This window comes from Lipotes vexillifer, unplaced genomic scaffold (assembly GCF_000442215.2).
Source record: "Lipotes vexillifer unplaced genomic scaffold, Lipotes_vexillifer_v1.1 scaffold1343, whole genome shotgun sequence".
NCBI classification, from domain to species: domain Eukaryota; kingdom Metazoa; phylum Chordata; class Mammalia; order Artiodactyla; family Lipotidae; genus Lipotes; species Lipotes vexillifer.
This window is the reverse complement of record NW_006779486.1, coordinates 647777-658749: the sequence shown is the minus strand read 5'-3', so window position 1 is coordinate 658749 and position 10973 is coordinate 647777. Positions and strand designations below refer to the sequence as shown.

General features: G+C 49.8%; 2 protein-coding genes across 2 annotated transcripts in view; both read left to right on the top strand.

Annotated features, from left to right (window-relative positions):
• IGSF3 (immunoglobulin superfamily member 3) overlaps positions 1-5645 on the top strand; it is a 98186-nt gene extending 92541 nt beyond the window's left edge. The window contains exons 10-11 of the mRNA XM_007452637.1: positions 1788-2264; positions 4100-5645. Of these exons, the coding sequence (XP_007452699.1) occupies positions 1788-2264; positions 4100-4350 (728 nt within the window). The 3' untranslated portion in view covers positions 4351-5645. The remainder of the gene's footprint in view (positions 1-1787; positions 2265-4099) is intronic.
• A 5077-nt stretch (positions 5646-10722) lies between these two features.
• Positions 10723-10973, top strand: part of CD58 (CD58 molecule) — a 146849-nt gene continuing 146598 nt past the window's right edge. Inside the window, exon 1 of the mRNA XM_007452639.1 lies at positions 10723-10888. Coding sequence (XP_007452701.1) covers positions 10723-10888 — 166 coding nt within the window. The remainder of the gene's footprint in view (positions 10889-10973) is intronic.

Below are 10973 nucleotides of genomic sequence, written 5' to 3'. Positions count from 1 at the left end.
TGGAAAAGGAAGAAAAGAGTGTCAGAGGCTGACCAGGGAGATACTTTGGCCTCTTCTAGAAGGCGACAGACACGGGAAACCAAAAACTTGAGTCATTAACAGAGACAAGGCACTTGAAGGGGCCCCGAAAAATTGTGAGCTTTAGACAAGAAGACAGCAAAGAGAGAGTAGATGGGAAGAGGCCCTTCTGGGGAACTGAATGTCCCACAGTCCCTGACCACCTTGCCACGATAGGTCCATTGCCTCACTGCACAGCATCTCTCTCTGTTGGCACGTCCGCCTTGCTCCCTGGAGGGATAAGGCGATGAGTGAGGGAGTTTGAGTCACCTGTAAACTGATTTCCTGTCCTGCCGCTTTCCACCCTCCAGCATCTCTCCCCAGCCCCGGTGATAGCTGGGCTGATGCACCATGCCTGCCACCTATAGCTGGCTCCTAAGCTTTTCTGTCCAGCAGTGCACACAAGGTTCCAGATGTGCTGAGGGGGGTGGGGAGGGGCTTGTCAGAGCCCCACGGAAGCAGTGGTAACCAGCTTTGTGTTCACTGGCATGCCGATTCAGCCACTTCATTGAAAGCCCAGGACAGTACTTGGGAAATGCTCCTATTTGGTTGTCGTCCAAGTAGAATCCGATTTGGTCTCTTTACTTTTGTTGATGCCACATTGGCATCTTTCATGAGCATTTCATAAACAGAGCCAAAGGGAGGCCTTTTAGGAGGTAGGGAGTGAATTACTTGTTTAGAACCTACCCCAGTGAGCCAAAACCCGCAAAAGAAAGAAACAGATACAGCTGTCTGGTGGTGTCTGTGGGATGTGATTTACCTGCTCAGGTGTCTCTCCGTGGCTAGTCTGCATCTCCCACCTCTGTCAGGGCACCGTCTGTGTTATCCTCCTGGGGGTCCATGCTCAGGGTGAGGGGCCCTTTCAGGTTTATGGTCTTTTGTTTAGCTTCAATCCTTGGAGAAGTTTTACCTGCTTGGGTTGGTTCCCTGTGGTGTAGGCAATAATCTACATGCACCCGGTTTAAATTCAACAGCTGCTGATGGGGTGAATTCATTTCCAAGGGCTGCCATAACAAATTAGCGCAAGCATTGTAGCTTCAAACAACAGAAATCTATTCTCTCTCAGTTCTGGAGGCTAGAAGTGTGAAATCAAGCTGTCATCAGGGCCCTGCTCCCCTGAAGGTTCTAGGGAGGGGTCCTTCCTCGCCTCTTCCAGCTTCTCACGGCCCCGTGTTCCCTGGCTTGTGGCTGCATCAGTCCAGTCTCTGCCTTCCCGTGTCCTTCTCTCTGTGTCCTCTCCTCTTCTTATATTCAGGCCTGCCCCAAATCAGTGTATGAGTGCATCTTAACTAATTACATCTGCAAAGACCCTATTTCCAGTTAAGGAAATTCGGAGGGTCCAGGTGGACATGAATTTGGGGGGACACTATTCAACCCCACTGCAAGGGGTTACAGTGAAAATAAGTGTCCCTCCCTCCCTGGATTCCTGTAAGCATCCATGTTACCAGCTCCTTGTGCATTCTTCCACAGATATTCCATGCAAATATAAACAGATTCTTATGTCAGGATAAAACTTATTTTCTCTTTTCTTCCACTCGATGATGCATAGAGTACACAGTGTGCTGTACTCTAACAATTTTTCTTGAATCTCCTTCCACCTCTCTGCACACAACGCCCCCTTGTTCCTTTCAATGGATACATAGAGTCCTCTTGTATATTACTAGAACATATTTAGGGGTGGACATTTAGGTTGTTTTGAACAGAAATTAAAACAGCCTTGTCTCCCCCAGATGCCGCCCTGCAGGTGGACACGGTGGTCCCCAATGCCACGGTGTCCGAGAAGGCGGCTTTCCAGCTGGACTGTAGCATCGTGTCTCGCTCCAGCCAGGACTCCCGCTTCGCTGTGGCCTGGTACTCCCTGAGGACTAAAGCTGGAGGGCAAAGGGGCAGCCCCGGCCTGGAAGATGGGGAGGAGGAAGGGGAGGAGGGGAAAGAAGAGGAGGAAGAGGACCCCACAGAGCGGACAGCCCTGCTGAGCGTGGGCCCAGACGCTGTCTTTGGCCCAGAGGGCAGCCCCTGGGAGGGCAGGCTTCGCTTCCAGAGGCTCTCCCCGCTACTCTACCGGCTCACAGTGCTGCAGGCAAGCCCTCGGGACACGGGCAACTACTCCTGCCGCGTGGAGGAGTGGCTGCCCAGCCCTCAGAAGGAATGGTACCGGCTGGCGGAGGAAGAGTCGGCCCCCATCGGCATCCGGGTTCTGGACACAAGTGAGTTTTTCCAGTTTTCAGGGGAGGGTGTCACTGTCGATTCCAGCTGTCCGGAAGATAAAATCAGAGCTTGATGGTGGACTACTAAGCAGTTTTCTTGCCTGTTGTGGGCATTTAGGATTTGACCAACCAGTTCATATAACTGACCCTTGACTGCCCTTGGGAAAAATAGAGAGAGGAATTAAAGTGATAATTGAAGTGATAATCTTTATAATAAGCTTGATGCTCCACCAGATTCAGTTTTAGTTGGATTTCATTATACAAGTGTATTGTTAGATGTTACCTTATTAACTCGTTAGAATATCCAGCTTAGTCTCTTCTTAGCAAATCAGCAGCAGAAGAGGAAGAAAAAATAAAATGAAGTCTGAGTACCTCACTGCCATTCTCCCTTTTTCTCAAGTTCCTGAGTCATTTTTATTTTGGAGGGTAACTTGGAGGATTAGGTGGATTTTGCATGGTTAGTTGGGAAGACCAGCCTAGAAGGGCAGTGATGTTAACAGAGCATCTGGAAAGAGCTTAGCAGCAGCTCTGTTAGCCAGCAGCTATTGCTACAGAACGACCCAGAACCCAGTGTTTTTATAATGCCGAGGGACTCACGAACAGAGACTGGAGGAAATTCTTGCTGACCTGAATTATTAGTTCTAACGAGGAGCCCTTTTGGTTGGCCCTCTGTCAAAAGGTGGAATTTATCAGACTGAAAATGGTGTCTGTTATAGTAGAGTTAGCCTATGATACAGAAATTAAAAATTGGCTAAAAATTTCAGCTTCCTCTCAATCACAACATTTTATCAGATCATTTTGAGTTTTGTCAGCTTTTTCTTTTCTTTGATAACCTCCTGTTTATTAAATAGAACCTTATGAAATTGAGGTTTCGTTGGTCAAAAGTGTTTGATATCACCAGTCTCATAGACCTTGGAAATCTAGTAAGTGTAAGTGTGCGTTAAATTTTCTTAATAATACTGATGAGCAACAGCTATGCGGTAGAAAGGAAAGCCAAACCCCCCCCCAAAAAAACCCCTAAATCATACTTAGACCCCCTAACGATCTGCTGAATAACCCACTGTCCAAAAGTACAAGGGAAGGTGTTTAGACCACATTTTTTCTGCCCACTGTGGCTGTCCAAACTTAGTAAGCTTCATAGCACACAGAGATCATCCAGCAGCCTTATTTTACAGAGAAAATGCAGCCTCCCAGAGCCCAGGCTCCTGTCACAGAGCAGCAGTCCTTGATGAGGTCAGGGGTGTGAGCTTTCATTCTCCTCTGTATCCAGGAATAACTAACACTGTGTTCTGTGCAGCCACAGATACACTGCAGACATTTGTAAGTGGTCCATGATGACTTTTTAATTGATAACATTAATCAAATGAGCATCATTTCTGGTAAAACTGCTCTCAGAAGCTGGTGGGTAGAGAATGTGTTCTGTTCCAAAGAAGGACATTGGCAGGAGAACTAAAGTGCAAAGGGACACGTAAAATACAACCAGGAAGGAGGTTCAGGCTGAAGTGGATTCAGCGTCTTCACCACCCCAGATACAGTTGAGTTCACATTCAATAAATTACACTTTCGTGTGTGGCTTTCCAAGCAATACAACTGACTCCTAGTGGGAAATGGAGGCGTGGCTTTGTTTGAACTTCCAGCTGGGTTGGAAGAGATGCGGTCGTGCAAATAAGAATACCAGGGTAGTCTGCCCTCCAGTAGTGGCAGGAGGGGAAAGACGGGGTGGATGCAGGAGTCCTGCCAAGTTGCACCCGTGCAGTTGGGTGGGGTCTGCAGGAGTGAGTGAGAGTCCAGGTTCCCAGCCCTCATGGTTCTGTCACCCTCTCGGTCCTTTTCAGGTCCCACCCTGCAGTCCATCATCTGCTCCAACGACGCACTCTTCTACTTCGTCTTCTTTTACCCTTTCCCCATCTTTGGCATCCTTATCATCACCATCCTGCTGGTGCGCTTCAAGAGCCGGAACTCCAGCAAGAACTCCGACGGGAAGAATGGGGTGCCCCTGTTGTGGATCAAGGAGCCACACCTCAACTACTCCCCCACTTGCCTGGAGCCCCCTGTGCTCAGTATCCACCCAGGAGCCATAGACTAAGGGGACCCCTGGCGGTCATGAGCCACAGAGGAGCTGAGGCTCTCCCCACTGCCTCTCGCTCTGCGATCAGACAGCGGACAGCACCCGACCTCTGGGGCGCTCTCACAGAACGCGGTCGGACTTGAGAAGTGTTCGGAGTCGCCGCTCAGCCAGAGGCAGACTGCCTCTAGGTGGCAGTCTTGGTGGGTTAGCTATTTTCGAGCAGATGGCGCCACCCTGCCGAATTAGGTTGCTTGTTTCTGTTTTCGGTAATGTGGTGAGTAGCTCCCGGTGCCACGTCTACTCACTGATTTATATAGTATTCGCAGATATAGATGTTACAGGGGCTCTTATTCTTTGTAAGGGACGCTTTTTCAATCCCTTTGGTTTACGCTTTTTGGATTCCGTCATGTTGTGGACAAATTACCCTTAAATACGACTGATGGCAGCAGGAAGGACGAACTTTATAGCGCAAAGGAATCTCTTCCAAGACTTTTTTTCATTTTTGCACACTTGAAAATGCCACCCATGGATCAAAATATACCCAAACATTTTTTACTTCCTTAACGAGACTTGAAAATTATGTGTAGTGTGGGCCCAATTTGTATCTTATATTTTCCCTCAGCTGGAGTTGTTGGAACCACTTTGTAGTCAAGATGAAAGCATTGAATTTTGCTTCAAAGAACTGTATGTACAAGATAAATCCTGCATAACCCCACTAGGAGTAGATAGCGCCCAGCCTAGCCTATCTGTTGGGGAGGCAATAGGCTTCAATCCCACCCTTGCCAAAAAATGAGCAGACTCTGTTGGACAACGAGTCAGAAGCTCCAAACAGCACACACTTTGCAAGTTAAAGTGGGCAGAGGGCTGCTTTTAGCAGCTACTGACTTTCAGATTGATCAAAGTCACTGATTAGTGAAAGAAGGAAACAAGGCTGGTTGTCGGCTTGGTCTGTTCTGCAAGGGCAGTCTCTGACTGATAATTGCGAGCCGGTGGGCTTCTATTTTCAGGTGCTTTGCCAAACTCGTAAGGGAAAATGGCCAGTGAGCCTGCAGAGGGCCCAGCAGCCCCCACATACACTGTCGGGAGGCACTGGGGCTGGCTGACAGCTAAGGCTCGTGAACGTTGGGACGGTCAGCCAGCGGTGAGGGGGGTTTCCAGAGCCAGCCATTGTAGAACAGGGAGGAATAACTACCTCCCTGGAGATATGAAGACTAGGTTTTCCTTTTTCCTTCCAATTAGATTTTTCTCAAAGATACTGATGTCTTTCTTCTTTGCCGTTTAACCTGCATCTCACTGCCGTAAGAATATCTGCCCAGGTGAGGCCCAGACGCAGCCCTTTGTAGTCTTTATGGATTACCTCATCTCAGCAGAAAGTGATCACATGCCTTTGTGGATTTTTTATCTTTCCCTTCCTTAGCTCTTGTTTGTGGCTTTAGGTGATCTGGTTGTTCACTGTCATGGCAGCTTTTTATTTGAATGCCCCTTAAAGCCTGGCGAAGGCCAGTGTCACCTGTTACTTTACACTTGCTGGGCAAGATGCCGGGCTCCGGAGCATCATCGGTTGCAAGTGTTTCCTTTTGTCCACTCCATGAAGATGTTTTTCTGCCCTGGCTTTCTCATATTTTGCTGGCCAAAAGTTCCATCTCCCTTCCTTATGAACTTGCAGCTTGAATCCCAAGGGAGTTCCCACTTTGGAAAAAACCTCCAGGGATTCTGGAACTAAGTCTAACCGGAGAGATTAGTGTGAAACCCTGTTCTGAGACAGAACAGACTCCAGGGGAGGGCTATAGGATTCCAGGCCACGTGGGTACTGATCCTCATTGGCGTGTGCGGGCGTGCGGGGGCCCTGGGTGCTCGGCAGGTGCTTTGATGTGTCATAGCCAAGGGGGAAGCAAGGCAACTGCCCAACCCTTTTCTGAGGGGCTTACGTAGCCTGCCTTCTCTCCCTCCCAGATACACCAGTCCTCTCCTGTGAGACTGTGTAGGCACGGCCACCTGAATCCCACTGATGCCTCATGTGCTCATCCCCATTTCTTGTGCTGCATCAATGCTGTAGAGGTACACAGCAGGCGCAGTGTTGAGGAAATAAGGCGGTCTTTGGCCCCATTTCTTCACTTCAGGGTGTGGGCTTTCAGTGGGAAATTGCTGGCCCTTAATTCATAGACAGAGTCAGCTCGAGAAGATGATGTACATTCCCTCTGTCTGAAAGGAAAGATGCCGGAGGGCTGGCTGGAACTGGGACGCATAATGAAGATCTGAGTTTGAATTGGTTCACAGAAGAAAGAAAAGCCAGTGCTGCACATAAGTAAGTGAAGCACTTGCAGGAGATGTGAAAGGAAAAAAAGAAACCGAAGCCAGTATTTTAATAACTTTTTTTTTTTTTTTTTTTTTTCTGTGCGTTTTCTATTGGGCCAGGGGATACTGTCAAAGGGTGAGCTTTTCAGCTTTCTGTGAAAATCCCCAGGACCTTCTTTCTTTGGCCATTTCTATGGAAATGTGGCGTCAGATGAGTGATAATGGTGGCCTCCGGTGGCTGGGAAACCTCACTGCAAGTTGCCTACAGGAGAGACACGCAGAGGAAAACTGCCGACTGCCCTCTTGACTTATCTACATCTACGATGTTGCATTAATGAAAAACGACACTGTGCTAGGCCCGTTCCAGGACATGGATATGACCACACCCTCTTTTCCTAGGGTGTTTCTGTAGCAAGTTTTCATATTCTTTTCAAACAATGGTTTCTCTGCGTTAACTTTTGAAGAAGAAAAAAAAGAGGTAGGGTAGGCAAACTACCCGTGCATGATGTAGAGAGCTGTTGATTTGTTTTTGTTTGTTTTTTAAAGGAAAACTATTTGTAAGATGTTGCACTAAAATGTTTTATATACACTTCAGAGACCTGTAGTAAATTATGTTGAAAATATGGCTGTTTACATTGACTAGAGTCCACTGTCCTTCTTTCTCCTCACTAAGCAGCCACTCTGTCTACGGAGCTGTGCCCTGGGGGCCTGGAGTCCTGCCCCTGACTTTGGCTTGCTAAACTCAGGGTTTGTGAATTGCGGCTTCTATTATCACGCCTCACCCCCAGTGCAAGTGGCACCTTTGTACAGGTGATAAAAACCACCCCTTTCTCAAGACACTTTACTCTCAGCTGCTGAAAACGTACGTGTATCACACATACATACACACATACACATCCACCCTGACTGTCAAGGCCAGAGTCATGCAGCGCTCAGCACACAGGCCTGGAGGCCTGACAGGCCAGTTCAGAATCTCGCTTTCTTTGGGTGGGAGTGGGGTGGAGGTGGGGAGACAGGATGCAGTGAGAGGAGACTGATAGGGGAGGGGAGCCGGAACCTGGGACAGCGTTCTCCTTTGTCTTGGCAGCAAGACCACACCATCTTCTTCAAACTCTGTAGTAGTGTCCTGACAGTGAAATGCTAAGCAAGCCTTTTCCAGGATGGAGGAAAGCACAGGAGCTGTGCATTCCTGTGCAGTGAGCCCACGGAACACACCCATCTCTGTTCCCCGCACAGCTCAGATGCTGGGAGGTTTTGGGGGGAGCTCACCACATCTGCAAATTGAGAAGAACAATAGAATGATTAAAGCTATAGCAGCGACACGTGATTAGTCAGAAGCCATCTGTAATTCTTTAAAATTCACAGAATGCAAAAGGAACTAGATGGAGGTAAAAAGCAGAAGGAGGTACTTCCTTTTCTTCTTCTTTTTAAAACTCAGGCCTTTCAAAGGCTTTAATATGTGCTTTCCTCTGCTCCCCAGCCCCATTTGCTACATCCTTATCAACTTCTTGCAGCTGCTGGCTTGGTCGGGAGTTGAAATGTGACTGTTTATCTCTTGGGTACCCAGAATGGTTCCATGTTAAGTCTTATGTATTATTTCTGCCTAATTTTTTCCAGATGCTCTCTTTTTGCCAGGGAGCATTTTAAAAAGGGAAACGGTATTATGGAATAAAGATTACCCCCCCACACACACCCTTGGTGCAAATCTGCCCAGGGTTTATATAAATGAAGTGAATATACACTTGCATATGGGGCAAGGACGATTTTCACGTATGCAGGATTAGAATCAGTGTTTTGCTCTGTCTTTCTGGGATTCCCAAGCTTCTTGGGTGTAGTTCCAAGCTTGGCGAGAACTAGAGCCAGGGAACTAGAGTGGCATGCTGGGAAGAGCAGCCGCCCATCCACGCCACAGAAGCAGACTGAACGAGCCCTCCTTTTTTCCCTTCTAACCCACGATTCTTTACAGTGACGAGCAGATAAAACTGGACCTCTCAACACTGGTCACAGGATGTAAAATACATCCAGCCCTCCTTTTGGTGGCCAGTCCTCAGTGTATGGATAGGACCTTTTGGCCCATCTGCCTAATGCATTGCAGGTCCAGCCTTTCTGAGCCACTTTTGACTAATGAAGTCTGCTAGACCAGGCATATAAGGGCTTCTAAAAATGTTTGCTGGAAGCACAGCATTTCTCTTGATGAAAGAGCTGGCACCATTCGTTGGCCAGAGAGGCAGCCAATCAAGGAAGACCTACTAAACCATTCCTTACCTGACACCTGGAGACCATGACCTGGGGAATACTTCGCAGCCCCAGGCTGGGCAGTCCTTTCCTCAGCCCTGCTCTTGAGGGGGTTGACAGCTTTTGCTGGCCAGTCCAAACAGCAGTATAGCCGCCCATGCTGTATGAAAGGGTAAGAGTGGTACTTTGGACTTACCCTGGGTTGGACTCCCAGTTCTGCACCTTACCCTGTGTCCTTGGGCAAGTCATTTACCTTCTCAGAGCCTCAGTTTCCTAATCTGTAAAAACAAGGACAGCAAGAAGATTAAATTAATGCAGGTAATGCACTTAACACAGGGCTTGGCTCATAGTAAGTACTCAACAGATGTTTGCTGTTATATCACTCCCCAGCTCAAAAACTTGTAGGGGCTCCCCAGTGTTTAAAGTTCTGATCCCATCTTACCTTTCCAAGTTAGCCCGAGTTCTTACCAGCCCAGAGCAGAGGAGAAACTTGATCATCTCACATTTTGTGCTACACACTGTACCTGCCTTATGTTCCCAGTATCTTCAGATGATAGGGAATGTCTAAGCTCATGGTACAGAACGTCAGTCCCAGAAATTTCACGGATATAGACACCTTTTACAATTTCATGGCTAATGTAGGAAATAATTTATGAATTCTTAACAGGGCAGTTCAGGTGTCTTGAGTGGAGGTCCCCACCTGAGGAGGATGGTAATGACAGCAACAATAAAGCACACTTCCACCGCTTCACAACTAGCAAACATGTTGGTGTTTGTTGGGACATCAGAGAGTCCCGTTCATGAGTCCAGCTCATGGGAGGAGTTTCCTGCTCACGTGGTAACGAAGAGTTCCCTCAACTGCAATGGCTGAGCAGGGATCATTCTGGTGCCACTGTCTGAAAGAATGGGGGCTGACCGGGAGACTGATGCCAGTAGCCGGTTCTGGGAATACAGTAGTAATTGAGTCTGGGATCAGATGGATTTGAGGGGAGAGGACTAGCGAATAAGATGCGGAGTTCCAAGCGTCCGCTGCAGCACGAGGGAGAGAGGTTTGGGGAGGCCAAACGGCGAGGGAGTGAACAGCGCTGACTCCCCAGCCTGAGGGCGAGTCCACAGTAGAGATGGAGGAAGAGTGAAACAAAGAGGAAACGGAGAAAGGAGAAACCCAAGGCTGGAAATCCCAGTTCCCAGTGAGGGAGTGTTGGGGTGAGGTCCGTCTTAACGAGAAGGTGGCTGCACTTGAATGAGGAGAAGCAGGCACTTGGGGGAGGGGGATTGGGGCCGCGCCAGGGGACCCCACAGAGTCTAGCAGTCGTCTAGAATGTTGCCCGTTTCCTTTTGTCTTAATATTTGAGGAAGCTGTCTTGTCCAGGGTCGTAGTAGCGAAGTGACTGGCAGGAAAAGCGAGGCTGCGCGACTGCGGCTGCTGGAAAGCGCTGAAGGAATAAAGCCCTTCAGAACCTCCCTGTCCCGGCACAGAGCTCTGCTGTCACCTCAAGCCGAGTGGGGCGCAGTTTCTGGGGAGCGACGGTCCGATACCCCCGGCTATGGGGGCGCCTCCGTCACGTTCCAAATGCCAAGGAAAAGTGCGGGAGGAACGAGGATAAACCTGGTTGTGAAAACGCAAGCCGCTTTTGGGGGAGAGCTCCACAGAGCAGGGCGGGGGGCGGCACAAGAGCAGGAAGGACCCGGGGGCCAGACTGCGTTCTCGTGAGCGGGGAGAAGACGCGCGCCAAGACGTCATCCGGGGCCTGGCGGGACGCGCGGGGCGGGGCGCACCGCGGGGCGGGTTCTCTCTCCCTCCGGCAGGCCGGGGCGACGCCCGGCTGGGTCGCTGTCGCGGAAGCTGGCCCGTACGCTATGGCCGCGGGGTGGGTCGTGGGGGCCCTCGGAGTGGTCTGCCTGTTGCTCCGGTTGGGTGAGTGGAGGCCTCCCCCGGGAGCCCGCGGGGACCGGCAGCGCGGGGTGTCAGTGGCCCCAGGGCTCCGGGGCCGGGTGGACGGGCGCGGCCCGAGGCCGCTGCAAGGTGGGGTGGTGGGGTTGGCGTGGGGCACGCAGCCCGCGCGCGGGAGTTGGTCGTGTCACCCACAGGTCTCCCTAGGGTGCTCAGC